Source organism: Bacillus rossius, chromosome 1, assembly GCF_032445375.1.
Source record: "Bacillus rossius redtenbacheri isolate Brsri chromosome 1, Brsri_v3, whole genome shotgun sequence".
NCBI lineage: Eukaryota > Metazoa > Arthropoda > Insecta > Phasmatodea > Bacillidae > Bacillus > Bacillus rossius.
The window spans coordinates 305,484,398-305,503,558 of NC_086330.1; the positions used below are offsets into that span (position 1 = coordinate 305,484,398).

At 38.6% G+C, this 19,161-nt stretch overlaps 1 protein-coding gene across 1 annotated transcript; it reads right to left on the minus strand.

Annotated features, from left to right (window-relative positions):
• Positions 1-3,715: 3,715 nt before the first annotated feature.
• Positions 3,716-6,068, minus strand: LOC134527878 (uncharacterized). The gene is made up of 2 exons (XM_063360871.1): positions 5,983-6,068; positions 3,716-4,232 (listed from the first exon to the last, which is right to left on the minus strand). Exons 1-2 carry the CDS (start codon positions 6,066-6,068, stop codon positions 3,716-3,718), a joined length of 603 nt encoding a protein of 200 aa, XP_063216941.1.
• Positions 6,069-19,161: the final 13,093 nt, after the last annotated feature.

Here is a 19,161-nt window from a genome sequence, read left to right on the forward strand (position 1 = left end):
ATATTAACTAAGCATAAGTTTGTTTTTAATATTTTATTAGAATTTTATGGTGAAAATAAAGTTTTAATCAGTTTTACAGTAAATATAAACATGTCATTAACAAGTTTATGGAAAGTAAATGCTTTAATGAAATGGCCAAGGAGTAGGAAGGTGGTGTCCTAACAGCGGATACGTGAAGCATGTGCCACACCCCCAATGAGACCCAAAACATTGTCAATGTCGCTTATTTGTATAGTAAATAATATATTGTAAATGCTGTCCAATTTTTTTTCAAATGCGTAAATGAGCCAAGTTATGTGGTTTTATTCAGCGGTGACATTTTAAAAGTAAAAAAATTGTGCAATCATATTTAAAACCCACATAATTGCCAAGGTTTGTGACAATCAGAAACAGCAAGTGACAGCACATATTGAGTTTCATGATTCTGTTAATTACGTATTTTACCTCAAATATTTATATGGCTTTCCTTTGAATAAATCTTTAAATATGCAATGGGTACGAGCAATTCTGAAGGAAAAGCATCGGCAAGCAGTGTGTGTTCTATTAATTTTTGACCTGATATGATTGAAAGAAGCACGAAGCAAGACAATTTAAAGAACGCAGGTCTTACTGTTTTTCTTACGTTTCAAGAGTACTTGCAGCCTGCAGATTAATTTTTTAAAAATTATACTTGAGCCTAGTGTGGTCTATATTTAAACTGGCTAACACTTGACTGATGGGTGTTGCCACAAGTTATAAGTAATTGATAAACTACTTATAGCTTGTAGAATTGCATGCTTTTCACTCCTTGAGTAGAAAGTTTGCATGATTGGTTTCTTATAAACCAATTTATTGGCATGCATCAAATCCTGTCGTAAGTTTCTACTTTTGTTATTATGGAGTAGAGGGGCTCTGTGGGGAAAAAAAAATGTGGATAAAATATTTTTACTTTCTTGCAATATTTCTGATCACTCTGCAAAATGGCATTTTGATATTTCTAGTAGTTTGCTTAGTACATATTTAATGAGTCCATAGCTTATGTTAACTACATTTTAAAATAGTGTTAAATGGGGTGAAGGTTTGTTAGGATAGGTTAGCTACATTAAAAATACTTTGAAATAGTGTGGACGGTAGGTTTTCACATTTTTATCTTTATTTGTGGTGCCATTCTCTTCCAGTTTTACCTCCACTTTCCCATAGAGTTCCCATTTGGGTTTTAAGTTGTAGTTAAAGTATAGTTAAGATGTTGCTTAAAGCTTTCAGACTTTGAACACATTTGCATTATAACAGTAAGCATTGGTAATTTTGAAAGAACACTGGAAATGAAATCAATTGCCATGCAAATACAATTATTAAGTGTAATACTGGTTTAAAATTTAAATTTTGCGAACCCCCGAAGACATGTATCTAATAAATTAATAGCTAATGTTCCCGAGAAATGCTTTGAATATTCACTAACTTCTTTCACATGCAAGATGTGGGTTTAGTTTGAGCATACAGCACAGTGCTAAGACAAAGTCTGATATCATACCTAGTAAAACGTATTTTGGAGACATTTGTAAAAAAGGTACTATGGTATAACCAATATTTTTAATTTTTAGCAACTTCTTCCTATATTCCATCCCAGCTCGCATACCGGACATTCAATCGTATAGACCTAATTATTTGTAATATTAAAATTTTATTATGATAACAGTTAATTTAAGTTTTCAAGTTTCAAATTATTGCATAATTTAACAAAACACTTTTTTAATAGAGTTAAAGTGGAAAAACAATAAAAATTCAAGAACACTCGATACTGCAAAACGGCGAGCACTACCACATTGCATTGTGTTCCAAAAAATGCAATATCATCATTAAAATGATATAAATAAACCACAGAAACATTTAAAGAATTTTTATTGAAGTGTAAGTGATTTAATCGTCAATTAACTTCATATACTCGCATATGAATTCCAATTAATTCAAAACCATGTCATTGCGTATCAAAACACATAGCACCAATGCAATAATTTTGGTCTCATTTTGGGCGTGGCTCTGCTTGAATGCTGCCATTCCTAGCCTACAGGAGCGCTGGAAGGGCGCCTCCTCCCTACTCCTTGGAAGTGGCACACATTTACAATGCACGCACAAGATAATAAAACAAAACTTGCTCTGTAGTACATTGCAACTGATACATTTGATAGTTATAATACAACTGATTTAATGCCATGTTTCATGTTTATGGGATTTTTCTATACAACATTTACCAATAATATAGTACATTCAAAAATACTTACAACTATAACAATAATTCCAGATAAACAAGCCCTTACAGATAACCAAGTAATAAATAATAAAGCTTTAGACAGTAATATTATGTACAGCCACTCAACAAATGAGAGGTTAACAACCCAATACTTCAACTGGTTTAACCCTACAACTCTGTCTGGGGTCATATTTGACCCCATCCTATAATCCATTAAGTATATTTTACTGAACTGCCAATATGTATCGGAAATATTTATCAGAATTTGATCCAGTTATTTCTACAGGTATTGCATGGTTTAATGTTTCTTAGTGTTCACTATACAATATTACACGACATTTGCAGCGTTTTGAAAAGTTTCTTTCACTTAACTGCAAATATCATTCAATCACCTCCATCAGAATTTGTTCTAGACTCGTCTTCACAGTTTTTTCATGTAGTAAATGTTTCAGAATGTTCCTTGCACACAAATATATTACATCATTTGCAGATTGTACTGCATTTGGTGTCCTTTGACCTGGGGCAAATGAAGCATCTTCCTCGCTTTCTGATTGTTTGGGGTTGGTTCTGGATGGCTTATTTCTAAAATATCACCAAATCCACACATTTTGATGCTACTAACAATAGCAGTGTTTCTTGCTTGTGGTAAACTGACACAGTGCTCCATTTGAGGCTTTGCCATTTCTTTAGCCAACTTCATTAGACTTGTAGATTAAATTTTAGACATCCTTCAGCCACATGAAAAATGCATGGGGTCTTCTATGACCCCAGACAGAGTTCTAGGGTTAAAATTATAATGATAAGTTAGAATAGTGAAGAACAATTTAATTATGTAGCATTAACAATAGTGGGAGAAAAGTTTTGTAATTAACAAGCCTGCGAAATACTACAAAATTCCACCTTAACGTACAAAATTAAATAATTTCCTTGACTACAGGTGCAGTCCATGGCTCCCCAGAAAGAAAAAATGAATAATACTAATGATAGTGTAAAGGACAATAAATAAAACTAATAACGAGATTTTGGCCATAAAGATTCAATTACCAAGATAATTCCTAACTAATGAATCAAACATTGTGCTTACATATAAACTGTGTAAAGTTAGTATTTCCAAGTCACTGTGGATACAAATATCATCCAACTTTGTTTATTTAATATGTACATCATAAATTAAAATTTTCTATATTTAAGATATAAAACAGAACTTTATTAGGACCTACATTAAAATAAATAAAGAAAAAGGAAACGTACCCTGAAACTAAACAGAACAGTTACATAAACATACAGTAAGAACTTTTCTAAATGCATTTATGTATTCACATATTTCCTCTATGAACTGCTTCTGCTTGCCAAGGCACCTGGCCAACTCCATTAAAGTACGACAGAAACTCATCTCTTATTGAATAAGCCAGTTGAGGTGCACGGTTTCCTCCCTGCTGGCAGTCTAACCGCCTCATTGATGCTCCCTGCAGGTTTGCATCCATTTCTTCATGCACAGATGAAATTGTGCAACAGCACGCAAGCATTCACAATAAGATCAACTTTTTGTGGACTGAGTCTTATTGTGGTCATGAGGATCTGCAATCTGTTTGCTAAAATACCAAAGGCATTCTCAACACACCTACGAGCTCTGCTAAGCCTATAATTGTACACCCTCTGTTGATATGAGAGGCCTCTTTGCGGAAAAGGCTTCATCAAGTTAGGTGACAGTGCAAAAGCATCATCTGCCACAATTACATGAGGAACAGGTATTCCTCCACTGGGTAATGGTTTAGGCAATGGAAGACCAACTTCATTCTTTTCCAGAGCTTTCTTTAGGTTGCTGTCCCTGAACACTCCTGCATCGTTAACACGGCCATTGACACCTTTGTTGACCCACAGAAATTTGTAGTTGGCATCTACAAGGGCCAGAAGAATGAGACTGTTGTTTCCTTTGTAATTGTGATAGTATGAACCACTAGATCTTGATGGCCTGAGCTTCCCATTCCAGTGGTGTAGATGGAACCTGCAAAAAAAAGAGAGAACCTTTCAGTTCTCGCCAATGATGTACAACATCTGAAGTCAGTGACAAACAAATTCATGTGTTCTCATGTGGCTAATGCACTTATAATTCAGAACTCAAGCAATGGACACAAAATTCAATGCACAATTCCTTTAAATAATGGCGAGCATGAAAATTTTGTCTTCAACTACATTTCTTTACGCAAATCACTTGTTGTTTCTGCACCTAACACATTTGATTAGCAGACAAACTTGAAATTATAAAATAAATGGCTCCAATAGAAGCAAAAAAGACATGGTAAAAGCACTAAACCCTAGCCTTGGACCAGATTTTTGATAAGGAATTTTTTTTAGAATACTGCCCATTTTGTTCAAATTCATAAAAAAGTTAATACTATAACATTTTCCTTTGTACTTATCAACTTTGGTTTGTGCCATCCACCAAAGATGGCAGCACTTTAGTTGTTTATTACACATTTCCTTTCCTAAATTTCCATCGCATTCACAAAATTACTCCCACCAAATGACGTAAACAGAGAGCTAACAAGATATACATCCAAAAATTGCACAAGTGTAGATTAAACAAGTCTGGACCATTTTGGGGGAGAAGGGAAAATCCTAATGGTAAGTAAACTTAATCCCACCAGACACATTATTCAAAGATATATTATCATTTGTTCTCCCCTCCCCACTCCCATCCCACACAAAAACTGCTGATACTGAATAGTTGGCATGTTGCACTGTTATACAAATGTTACATTAAAAAAAATTTGTACATTACATACTTATTTTAAAATAAAGATTTAAATTAGGTGTTATAATTGAACTATTTCTGGGGATAAATGAAAACGATTCAGAAGGAAGTTAAGCGTACAGAATGTGTTGTAGCAAAGATGAAGTCACCGGAGTGCTGGCAGGCATCCTACCTCGGGTAGGTAGCGATGAGAAGAGAATGGGGCGAGAAATGGCCGTCGTGGTGGCAAGACAATGGTGCTGCGCGCCGAAACGGATAGTACCGTTACTCAAACCAAACCTGCCATAAATTTTTTTTATTATGATATACCTATAAGTTTTTGCTATGTCCAGGATTGATGTACTAAATTAAAACGGCAACATCTTGTATCACTAGATCAATGTGTACCTATAGGATCACGGGATAAACTTGGATATGTGATATGTGATATAGTATAAAAACCACAAAGTATTGAAGGATAGTTGTATTATTTTAAAGTGTTTTTTCATAAATAGGCACAGTGTGAATTCTGAGATGTTCATGAAAGCCATAAGTTATGTATGATAAAAAAATGTGTTTTCACCATATTTTCTGAGATTTCTGAGCACCATGGTTGCACATATCCGTTCCATTTACAAAATTATTCCTATCAAATGCTGCCTACAAAGAGCCAAGCTGTTATACATAAAAATAAAAGTTTGCAACATTTAAGAATATAAAATAAATAGAAGTAATAAATATAATAGAACTAGAACTTTATTTACTTACCTGTATCTCCTCTTTTAGCACAGTGCAAATAGCATTCAACGTCTCAGGGACTATCTCTGACAATGTGCTTTGAGGAATTCTCGTAGCAAATTGTAGATCCATAAATTAATTCCCAGAAGCCAGAAATCTTAATGTAACTGCCACTCTGTACATAAATAACATTTTCATTAAATGATAGTTGTTTCTTTCATACACCATAGAAATAATAGATTAATATTGTATCTGGAATGTTGCACTTCCATAAAGACCATACCTGTCTCTTGGAGGAATACTTTGTCTCATTACACTGTCTGTGCGCTTGATCTTTGGCGAAACCTTCAGGACAATTTCTTCAAACATATCTTCATTAATTCTCAAAAAATTGCAGTATGACCTTTCATCTTCACTCCTAACAACATAACAAATTATAAAAATGTAGCATAATGATAAAATACTATTGATTAAAATACTTACTGAAAATCAAATGATGATACGGGCTTTACTGTGGTATATCCATTGAAGAATTCAAAAATTCCATCAATTGTAGATATGGCCATTTTGACTGCTTAATCCCCCCTGCGTCACAGCTACGAGGTTTCTCATGCCTCAACCTCCGGTACGTATCTCGCAGGTTCTTCCATTTAGCTTTGCAAATCTCTGCTGTAAACACACTTAAGCCGATTGGAGACAAGTCTAGTCGACAACAACTAACATATACAAAAACCCAACGACAGTGGGAAGCTGGTGCAAAGCAAAAATATAAAGCTTTAGAAAAAATACCAAAAATAGAAATACCAAAAATAGAATTTTATTCATGCAAGTTTATAAAGTTTATAAAAAGTTTACAGTTTATAAAACATCTTATATTTCTCATTGGGGAAAATCCTAATGCGCTCCCGCGGGACGCGAAATAAATACAATCATTCACACAAATACAACAAGGTAAGTAAGAGTAAAGCGGACATGGTGGCAAAGCGCAGTAAAGTAGCAGAACAAGTAATATGGGCCGCTAGGCAAGAAAACTAAAGGCAGAATCAAGAGAGAACTTATAATGTGGCTTGACAAGAAGTGTCCAATGCCATCGTGGCATGCCCATATACAGCCGCAGAAATGTTACGTCATGCTACGGGCAGTACTCAGCGTGAGCAAAACAAACCCAAATCAAATGACCTGAAGGGTCCAAACATTGGTGGCAATTACATTTAACATGGCAGCAATAAAAAATGACATGGCAGCAATAAAAAATGAAGGCGAGGCCACAACGCACAAGGAGAACAATACCTGAATACAGACGTTAAGTTTCACAGCCGAGTACATACCGGAACACAGTGACAGCCTTCGAGTCCAGCGACCAAACGACTGCAAGGAGTACGCTAGGGGCCGGACTATATATAGGCCGGGTAAACACTCTGACAGAGAGCGCTGGTGAGGCGGCGGGGAAGAGAGCAAGAGGGGGAAGGAAGGGGAAAGGAAGGGAATGTACTATCCCGAGCTGCTGGGAACATGCATACAATTCATCCTTGCTTGAAGGTAGTGTGGGGGTGTGATAATTAAGTGCAATAACACAATACAACAATTTATGTTATCTTTAAAAGATTTGTGCAATGGGAGTGCATGACTTGATGTAAGTTTTTGGACATACGCCATTGCTAAGAACTTTTTCTGTTGAAGAAAAACTAATAAATAAAATAGGTGAAACTGGCAGAGCTCTATCCACCCGAATCAAAGAACACAAAAACAACTGCAAGAAGGGTGAAACCCTAAAATCCAGACTTGCTGAACATACATGGGAAAATAGCCACAAAATTCTCTGGGAAGACTCCACACCACTCATACAGGAATCCGATAAAATAAAAAGGAAAATCAAAGAATCAGCCTTCATTATTAGCAATAAAAATATTTTCAGCCAGCAGAGCATTGAATTAAAAAATATGTGGATCCCTTTGATAAAGAGAGAAACATCCCTGCAGCACAAAACAATAGCCAATACTCAACCCACCATAACCAATCCGCTTTAACTACATGGTGCACAGCCAATGGGGAGACAGCTCGTCTGTCATTGGCTGAGCAAGATGTAGCCCTTTCTCTGATAAATACCCTCATTTTCCAGCCCCTTCTCAGTCGCACCTGTGTTTCCGTGCCATGTGCGTCTCTGCCTGAGGACGGGAGCAGATAACAGTTCCCGAAACGTCGCTTGTTTCTGTTTAGGTAAAACTATTGTATTTGTTTGTTTTTTCGTTTTGTCATGTTTTTTGTCTCGCTTCAACTGTTGTGCTGAATTATTTTGGGTTTCAATATTTTTGTGTTGTCATCATTTGTGGGGATTTTTTCGTTCTCTTAGTACATTTTTCTTTGTTTTTTCTTTGTTTGCTGACCATATTCCTGTTTCGGAATATTTTGTGGTGTTCATATCCTTGTTGACAACAGCAATTGTTTGCTTAATTTTGTGTGTTTTTTGTATCTTTTTTTGAGTATTTTTATTTTTATTTTTATTTATTTATTTTATTTATTAGTTTTTCTTCAACAGAAAAAGTTCTTAGCAATGGCGTATGTCCAAAAACTTACATCAAGTCACAACAATTTATGCTGGTAGTGAGGTTGTTTTATTGAACAATTCTTATACAACTTTACTTACATACACTGTACGTATTGACGCGGACTTATACACGTTCAGACAAACGGTTCACACAGTGTACAGACGTCGCACACTGCCTGGGATGCGTTACAGTGATTCCCCTATGTCCACGCTATTCCCAGAGAGCTCCTTTAATGAGCTGTCTTACCACGATTCCCCTAGCATATGAGCTCTCTGATATAGGCGGCACAGGAGTGCCCCTTGTTCCTACTTGAGGGCCGTGTGCAACGCTTTCCAGGGTTTGTGTGCAACAACTCCCACCAAGTTCCACTGATACTTCCCCTGCCTTGTGAGGGGGTTTGACCCTTGTACTCCGCAGTGCTGCGTACTCTCTTTACAAACTCTTATGGAGGTATAGTATGACATTACAAGATACATTACAATCATTACAAGATACATTACAAGATAGCTTACAAGATACATTCTGATATTACACCTCCCCCTCCTATAAAAAAAAACAAATTAGTAACAATAATTTTCTTTCAGTTTTACAGGTAGAGACCTCCAGCACTGTTCATCACGTCATTTCATCGATAGGTTTTTTTAGTAGATGCGACGTCTAACATGGTCAGTTCATGGGCTGGCTCACTGTGTGCACTAGTAGTTGATATTCTTCTGTCTCTAGGTTGTGCTATATTACTAGCACTATATGTGTTTACAATTACAGGTTTGAAACACCATGCCTTACAACAGTCGCTATTATTGATACCCTTGATTATACATCCTTTGATATGTTTACAACATCCACATTTACAACACACAAATATAATTATTACAATAAGGAATACAATAAAAATTGCATACAAACTCCAGGTTACATTTGACAATGTGGTGTTCTGTTTAATTTTCTATTCTTCATTTTTTTTAAATGTTCTTCAATCTCTTTAACCTTATGACTAGCTATCTTTAGGTCATCTAGCTGGTGTGTTATGGTTTTAAGGGGTGTGTTTATTTAATCTCGTCTAATGACATAGCTTCTATGGATTCACAACAATCCATATCTAAGGGTAAAGTTAGAATTATGTCTTTAGATGTTACGTTATGGCTTATTCGAGCTTGTGATACAATAACTACATTAGTACCATATCCTTTACATTTCTCAAAAAATTTCAACTTTCCCGTCCCTTTTAGTACAGTATCGTAAGGTTCAGTGTTTTCGCATGCAATGGTTATTTTCTCTTCCTTGGTGGATACATAGAGCCACTCATTATCTTTCAGTTGTATCCACACTGTATTTGTTATTTTTACGACATGTGTTGTGCAATCCTCAGGAATTGCACTGATTGGGAACATTAATCTAATCTCGCACTCTTTAGGGGTATACAGATTGATTAAGGGAAAACGTTGTTTACAAATTCTAAACTTGGGTGTGAGTTCCCTACATTTGTCTAACTCGTTCTCATTTAGTTTGACATAATATTGTTTAGCATTTTCTAACATTATATAATCTTTACTTGGGTTTATGAATATATACAAGTCCTTAGAATTTTTGCTCTGTATTGGTAAGGGCACAGCTTTATAAATCTTAAATACAAAATGTTCAACTAATGGAAGTTTAATGATGTAACATAGTATATTGTTTCTACTAAATACTTCCAAATTAACCACCTTGAGTATAACACTATCGAGGTTTACTCCTTCCGGGGCTGGTAACTCGAGCCCTTGCGCGTGATCTGTCTTAAATGATTTAAAGTTCTTAGCAATTTGTTGTGGGGTGATAATGTGGGGGTTTAGGATGCCATTTCCGCATTAACTACAGCATCTATCAAGTTATCATACTGAAACCTGAGAGACTCTAGTTCCAATGTTAAGGCATTTATGTGTTTGTTTACCTTGATTTTTAATGCCCGTCTATTGATGGCAGATGATACCCGTCTTGTGTTGTTGTTAGTTTCTGCCACTAGCTTTTCTAGCCCTTGTTGGAGGGATTTTTGATTGCTGTACATATTTCTCATAGTTTGATTTACAGAGTGTGTAGTAGACTTGACAACCAACATCTGTTCCTTGCCTAGTTTTAGGAAGTCTAACTGTTCTTCCTCTAGTTTAGAGATCTTTTGGCTATAAAACTCAGCATCCTCCTCATCTAATGTTCCAAACAGTATGCGACTTAACTGACCAATGATGTTAAATGGGAATATGCTTCTTTTACGTCGAGCCTTACTTTCCGTCATTTCTGCAATAATTGTCCTTGCCTTAGTGAGGGATTCAATTGTTGTCCTAATCCTACTCATACTAAGGTTACACAATGTCTTATTGTAATGTGTATATTCCTCCCTTTTACACAGATTGTTTACCATAAGTGCATATCTTTTTACATTCTCAAAATTTACATCTATGTGGTGTATGTGTACAAACGTCACCAACCTCCACTCAATGTTATATAATTGTCCCTCTCCCTGATAATCATAGTACAGTCCAGGGGTGACACTTGAATGTCTAAATGTCCTGCAGGCCCGCTTGCACTGGCGCTCGCGATAACGAGAATTAACACTCTGGAACATCAAAAGTAGGGTTTCAATTGGTTAGCGTGAACTTTAACGGCTTTCTTCCCTCTTACTAGGATAGTCAAGTTAACCCCATTTACATCGACTACTGTATAAGGTCCTATATACTGGCTACACAGTTTCTTTGATCTGCCACGTCTCAGTGTCTCATCATACAATAGCACTTTATCTCCCTTTTCAAAAACATGCTTGTGTACCCTTCTGCCATATTTGACCTTATTGTTTTCTTTGGATGCCAACACATGTTGTCTAGCATTTTTGTAGGTTTCCTGTAGCTTATACTTTAAGTCTTTCAAATAGTCATAACAGTACTGGATACCCTCGGGATCTTTCTGTAGGATTCCCGGAATGTTAGGCAACCTCCCAAACAGTAATTTGTGTGGAATAAACCCTATTGTTTTCCCAAATGTCGCAGTCACTTTTGTTGCAAGCTATGTAGTGGCGTAGAAATCCCGCCATTGACCTATGCCATCTTTCTATGGCCCCATTGCTTTGTGGATGGTATGCACTAGTCTTAATTTTTTGAATTTTTAATATTTTGCATACCTGTAGGAACATTTCACTACAGAAGTTGCTACCCTGATCCGTTAGCAATATTTGAGGTATACCAAACTTGAATATTATCTCATTTACGAATGCTGCGGCGACCGTCTCTGTTAGTTGGTTCGCCATTGGTACTGCCACCGTGTACTTTGACAATGCGTCTTGTAACGTCAATATATATTTGTTTCCCTTTTCTGTTTCTGTCAAGGGGCCAACAACATCAATGCTACATTTTTCCCACACGGTTGAGAGTTTATCCGTGATCTCTAAGGGTACCCGAGTGTGTGGTCTTGCAATTTTGTTATGTTGGCATGAATCACACTTGCGAATGTATGATTCTATATCCTTTTTCATCCCTTGCCAGGTGACGTATTGTTTTATCTTGTTGTGTGTATGGTTCATTCCTTGGTGTTCGCCTACTGCAGTGTCATGTTGTTCTTTAATTATTTGGTCTGTTAACACAGACGGGATTTCTACCGAGTCACTGCATTCATGTTTTCCAGCTTCAATGTGGTATGCTCTACTAAGTGCATCCGCATGGGTTATTGTCTTTCCTGCTCTGCAAATTATGTCGAAAGTGTACTCTGCGAGTTTTAGCCTCCATTTCATAAGGCGTGTACTTGGATCAGTTACATTGAATACATACTGAAGGGGTTTGTGGTCGGTGACCACTTTAAATTGCCTTCCTAGTAAGTATGGCCTGAAGTATTTGATGGCCCAAACTATGGCCAACATTTCGTGTTCTGTTGTGGAGTAGTTAACCTCCACCTTGTTGAGAGTCCTACTGGCGAATGCCACTGGTTTGTATTTACCAATCTCACCTTGTGAGAGGATGGCTCCTATGGCCAACTGACTCGCGTCAGTGGTTAGAACGAATGGTTTTCTAAAGTCGGGATATTGGAGGATAGGATCAGAAGTGAGTAATTCTTTAAGTTGTTTGAACGCTTGTTCTTGTTCGTCCCCCCAATCAAAGGGTGTTTCTTTTTTTACTAACATATACAGCGGCTTTGCCACTTTACTGAAATCTGCAATGAATCGTCTGTAGTATGAGGCTAGTCCACAAAACATTTTAACTTCTTTGGCTGAGGAGAGTCTTGGATAGTTCCTAACCTTTTTCACTTTTGCAGGGTCGGGTCGGATGCCTGTATCGCTGATAATGTGTCCTAAATATGCTACTTCTGTCCTCAAGAACTCACATTTAGTGGGTTGTAGTTTGAGGTTGTGTTCTCGTAAGCGATCGAAGACGTCTCTTAGTCGTGTGTTGTGAATCTCCACCGACTGGCCGTAGATGACGTCATCTAAATAGACTAGACATTTAATACATATCAGTCTAGCTAAAACTGTGTTCATTAATCATGCGAATGTGGCTGGGGCTCCCTTTAATCAGAACATCATTCTCTTCATTTCATAGTGACCGTTAGGTGTGCTGAAGGCTGTTTTGGGGCAGTCTTCTTCGGCTATCTTTACCTGTAAATATCCGTTATACAAGTCTAATGTGGAGAAGTATTTCGACTGTCCTAGACTATCTAATATCCCCGCAATGGGAGGAAGGGGGTGTGAATCCCCTTTCGATAAGGAGTTCAGCTTGCGCAAATCTAAGCAAACACGCCACGATGGGTTACCCCTTGAGTCTGCCTTTTTGGGAACAACCATTATGGGAGCATTCCTTGGGCTTCTACTAGGGACGATTATATTGTCTTCGAGCATTTGTTTCACCTGTCGGTTTACCTCTTCTTTGTGTATTTCTGGTATACGATAAAGTCTGACCGCCACAGGCACACAATTTTCTACTGTGGGGATCCTATGTTCTGTGACATTGGTAAATGTTAATTTGTCCCCCGGTAAGTGGAAGATATCATTATATTCCCTACATAATTTCAGTAACCCTTCCTTTTCTGTAGTATACAGATATTCTAACCTTAATATGTTAGTGAGAGCTTGATTTCTGTCGGTGCTTCCCTTCGTCACCTCAAGTACCTTTTGCTCTCGGGATAGATTTTCTATTTTAAGGGGTGGCACCTCGACCTGGGTGTCGCATTCAGTAGTATTTATAATCGTACAAATACTCTTCCCCATCTTACTTTCCGTTAGACATTCCCCAATAAAGATTCCATTTGATAGTGCTTGTCTGGAGATAAAACCGACACCATAATTCGTCGTGTTTATCTGTACAATTTTTTCACACCTCGCAGGCAAAGAGAGGTTAGTGGCTTCCCTCTGTATATCCAACTGAACAAACTCCCCCATTATCCATGCTCCATCCTTACTGTAATTGATAAGTGTTCTCGTGACTGACAAAAAGTCTTTTCCTAGGATGCATTCATGAGGACACTGTCTCAACAAGTGACACTCCTGTCTTATGTTCTTTTGTTGTACTTTAATGTTCATGACCATTGTCCCTTCTGTGGTTATTAGCCCGGTGGCTAACCCACTCAGTTTCGTTGCCCTATCCTTGTTTTTCTGACCTATTATTTCACTACTCACGAGGCTCTCTCGTACTAGGGTTATGTCTGATCAGGTATCTAACAAACATTCTACCCTCCTACCAATTTCTTCTATGAATAAGAAAATGATACTCGTCTTTGTTTTTGGTGGCCTTATCATAGTCTTATCTTGAAAGGTTTTGCAGCTGGTTAGTCTGCATTGTCGGGAGGCACTGTATTGCTGCTCTACCTGCCCCCGGTGTCGTTTCCCGATCTGTTAATAATGTTTTTGTGAGAAGGAGTGTAACTTTTGCTTTGGTAAGCAGTGTTGGCATCTTTGTTGGGATATCGGAGATGGTTCAGTGTGTGTCCCTGGTCTCGATTCCCACCTTGCCCGAAGGGGCGTTGGAACCTACCACTGCCGTTGGCATTGGATCTGTTCCGACAATATCTGGCATAGTGTTCAGGGAGTCCACACGTAAAATATGTGCGGTTGCTTCCCTGACCACGCTCCTCATATGTTTTCATGCCAACCCTCTTATTGCCCAGACTGTCGAGATGTTTGGTTTCCCCTAGGTTAACTCGCCCTTCACTGGTCTGCGTATTTCTAGGTCCTCCCCGTAGGAAACAGTCTTTATACCGGTGTCCCTTTTTCCCACAATTAGTGCACGAAGGTCTGTTTTCCCTTGTCCTAGTGTGTCCAGCTGCGTCTCCTTACTCCTGATGATGGTTTGTATATGTTCATTAGTTAGCTCTTGTATAAAACATGCTCGTGCCAAGTGCTGGACTAAAGCCAAGGCACTGGCTGCGTGTGCGGTGGTACATACTCTCAATGTGGATTCCTTCATGTCTGTGACCATTGTGTCAACCCTACTTCCCCAGTGGGCGACCCCTTCATTGACTCCTTGCCTTGCACTAAACAGTTGACATGCATAGTAGTCTATGGTCCGCTTAACCGCGTAAATCTCTTTCAAAATTTCCTTAACGCCACTCCGTGTACCTGTACGTTCGCGTGTCAGTATTTTAGATTTGGCATCCCCCACAATTTTTGATTAAACAAACTTCAATAATAGCAGGGTTTAGCAGGGTGGACCAACTCAATCGCGGTGTCTACGTTATCAATAAATTCTCGCAACCTACTCTTATTTCCGTCAAAAGGTTGCGTTATTAATTTAAGTGCTAATGTGACAGGGATGTACTGGTTCCCAGCCTCACTCGATTCGTTACTATCCATCATGGTGTGCCTTTGTATGGGGAGACAGAGAGTAGGTACAACACTCTATGATTGACCTTATACAAACTGTAGTTCACAAAATTATCATGAGCACTCCCTTAGCGAGCCTACTGCTCTACTAACCTTATCATCTTGATTCTTCGTTGGCGATGCGGTGGTAGTTCCGTGTGTTGTCGTGTTGTTGTGATGCGTCGCTTCTGCTGGCTCCTTCCGGTAGCGCTGTCTTCTCTCTTGCGCTGGCCCTGTTGGTAGTTGCTGGCGGTGACGCCCGGTCAAGTACAGGCTGACCTCGGCTGACCTCTTCTATCTTGTCTCGCGCTGTAACTCGCGTGGTCTCCACAGTCCTGGTTCCGTTCTCTACACGCTCTGACACCTGCGTTAGATTCCGGGCGATGACTTCTGATGCTGCACGATCTACTCACGCTTGTAACCAGTTACCTTGTCATATTTACCACACCTCACATCTGACACCAAATATGTACTATCCAGAGCGGCTGGGAAGATGCATACAGTTCGTCCTTGCTTGAAGGTAGTGTGGGGGTGTGATAATTAAGTGCAATAACACAATACGACAATTTATGCTGGTAGTGAGGTCGTTTTATGGAACAATTCTTATACAACTTCACTTAAATACACTGTACGTATTGACGCGGACTTATACACGTTCAGACAAACAGTTCACACAGTGTACAGATGTCGCACACTGCCTGGGATGCATTACAGCGATTCCCCTATGTCCACACGATTCCCGGAGAGCACATTTAATGAGCTGTCTTACCACAATGCTTCAAAAGGTGCTTATTAGCCATGGGATGTCTTACCACGATTCCCCTAGTGGCTGCTGCTCCCGGCTCTGCCGGGAGAACTCTCGCAACTAGCAGATGAGCTCTCTTATATAGGCGGCACAGGAGTGCTCTTGTCCCTACTTGAGGGCCGTGTGCAACGCTTTCCAGGGTTCGTGTCAACAACTCCCACCAAGTTCCACTGATACTTCCCCTGCCTTGTGAGGGGGTTTGACCCTTGTCCTCCGCGGTGCTGCGTACTCTCTTTACAAACTCTTATGGAGGTATAGTATGACATTACAATCTACATTACAAGATACATTACAATACATTACAAGATACCTTACAAGATACATTCTGATATTACAGGAAGGAATGCTGTACAGTGCCGAAAAACGGAACAACTGCTTCAACCTCCCTCCCTAAAGTGTCCCTGCCCTGAGAGCCAAAAGATCCACACAATGAAGAAAGTTCATAACGTTGAAATCGGAGACTGGTTACAGCATCGAACAGCAAGCTTCGGGATCGCTGCGGCGATCAACAAGATGGCTTTGAACGTAGTCAGACACTACGCAGGTCGAAGGACGCTGAAGAACAAGTCTTCAGAACAGCGGTATTTGTGTCAATGATCCTATAAAATTTACGATGTTAAACAGCGCATCGAAAATAAACAACATGTGCGTTAGCTCAACAAATTATAACATCCAAAAAATTCAAATATAAGAACCTTATATTTATATGTTGTGTGTTTATTAAGCAACTGATCTACACCGCCTTGGGTTCGAATATGTGTCGGAAATAGGCTATTCGTCACATGCAGTAATTGTCATCGACAATATAGACAATTAATGCCAACACTGTCATGCATTTAAATACAAAGGTGAATCTGCCACATCTCAATGAAAATGGTTTTCCCGTAAAATTCATTAATTCAATTCTTGCTTCCAAATGACATCATTTATAGCAACATAAATCATTCAGAATGAGGATGGTCGTAATTTTTAATCAATATTTTAAGATTAAGGACTATGTCTATCATGAAATTGGTTATTTGTTCTAAATGCCTGATGGCCATCCAAATGTTTTGCAAATCTACTACATGGGCAATGAGGAGGAACAAATAAACACATGCTGCCAATACAACCACATCGAGCAGATGGACGAGCGAGAAATAGTGGCGAATTTGGAAATGTTGCGTGTTCAAGGGTTGGCAACCATGAGGTTGGTTTGTTCCTCAAATCACATTAAGATAAAAAAAACCTTATTCCTGTTAATATTATGACTAAACAAAATTAAAAATTTTTTTTTGGTCATTAACAAAAAAAATAAATGTCATAAAAATTATTTGTGTTTTTCTATGTTGCTATTATTTAAGACAGATTTAGTTTGTACTCAACACATTTGTAGTATACACGTAATTGATAGGTCAAGTTGCGATATCTGTACACGTGGTGGCGTCAGGTATTACATTTTTTTCCACTAAAATGCTACAAAACGATTTGTGTGTGTGTGTGTGCGTGTATATATATATATACTACTACTACTTTTGCTTTGAGGTGCAGGTTGGTTACGGGAACAGAAGGATGGTTCTGGAAGAAGAGTTGGACAGAGTAGAAAAGCTCTTTTAAGCAAAGTTGAGGAGCTTGGACTCTTTGGTCCGCATTTATTTTGGATGGCACTGATTTTTAGGGGGCGGCTTGCGCCGTTTCTCGCCATGCTGCCAGCCAGCACACATACTTAAATTAGAAATAAATATCAGTAAGAATGTGTAGGGGATTATTTTTGGGCGCTTCGCCAATTAGGGTCTCGGGAGACCAAAAAGGGAAAAAAATCAGACTATAATTAGAGCCCGCTGGGCCAAAGCACGACAGTATTTTTCGAGGGCTGCATCGGTGTTGGGCGTTGTATGAGTCACTTACAACTATGATTATACTTAATTAAACTTAGGCCCAGCGCACACGGAGCAACGGTTTTGAGACGAAGGTTGCAAACCAGTTCAGTTAGCAACCAGTTTGCAACCAGAATGAAACTTCTGTTCGCACACGGACAAGACTGATTATGGATCAGTTGGTGTTAATTCGAGCAGTGCAGTTGGTTTTCTGGTGTTTGCTATGTCAAATTCTGATTCAGATGAGGAAGACATAGTTAATTATTATCAATACCGAAGGATACGCAGGGTACAGAGGAAACATTGTGTCCATCCATATTTAAGGAATAATGTGAACTCCAGGCTCTTCGTAGCAGCAAAAGAACTTTCTCAGCCAGATAGAAAATTTATGGCGTTTTACAGAATGTCTAAAGAATCTTTTCTGGAATTGACAAGGATGCCTGGCCCTTCCTTAGAGAAGATGGGAATGTGTGCCTGCACGGGAAAGAATACTAATCACTCTGAGGTAAGTTTGAAAATTATTTTATTGGCATTTTAAAATTATATTAGTAATAAAACATAGGTAAACAAATAATAGGTAATGATCTTAAAAGCTAAGGTTGTACAAATTTACATATCAGAATTGTCAACACTTTGTGAAAAAGCGTTATAAAAATCTGCGGTATGCATTTGAGGAAGTGCATTGGACATGTTCCATATTTGTGACATGTGTGATGATGTCGAGGCAGACAGTGATGGGAAAGTAAGCATTGTAAGATCTGATGGCATCTGTGGCTGGTGGCCGGAAGCTGCAATAACATCAATAACCCTGAAAACTTGTCGTTTGAACAGTTTGATTTGTGAATTACTCAGTTCTTCCAATTCTGGTATCAAACTGAGCAGAAAAATTTTGAGTCCCTGTTGCCTATCAATTCTATGGGAACCAATCTCTGCCTCGGTGTTTGACTGCAACTTAGCTTTTTTTGCTTTAAAGTACTCTGCTACAGAGAGATCTGCTACTTAAGCTGAATTTTTCTTCTGTACTCCTGTCTGGCCTAAATTTCTCTTGGATGATGAAGTTGTTGGACGTGGTCGGTCACTTGTTTCGATAGAAAGTTCGGTCAATAGTGTTGGAGATGTTGGGGATGTTTGCTGTGTATATATAGATGCCTCTTGTAATTGGGTGGCATTTTCTTCAACATGGGTGACACTATCCTCAACTTTAGTTTCAGAGCCTGCAGCATCACCAGTTAACTGCAGGGTCTGTGGTACTGGTTGCAAATTTCCTGATGAGGGAGGAGCCACTGTTTTTATAAATGGAAGACAAAATTGCATAGCATTTTCCAGATAGTAAGCTTTTTTTCCCCCCCAGTGCCACTAGGAGAAGGTTTCATTTTCCTCATGAAGACTGTACGGAGATTACGCCATTTATCTTTGCACTCGGCAACTGAAATCAAATAAAATA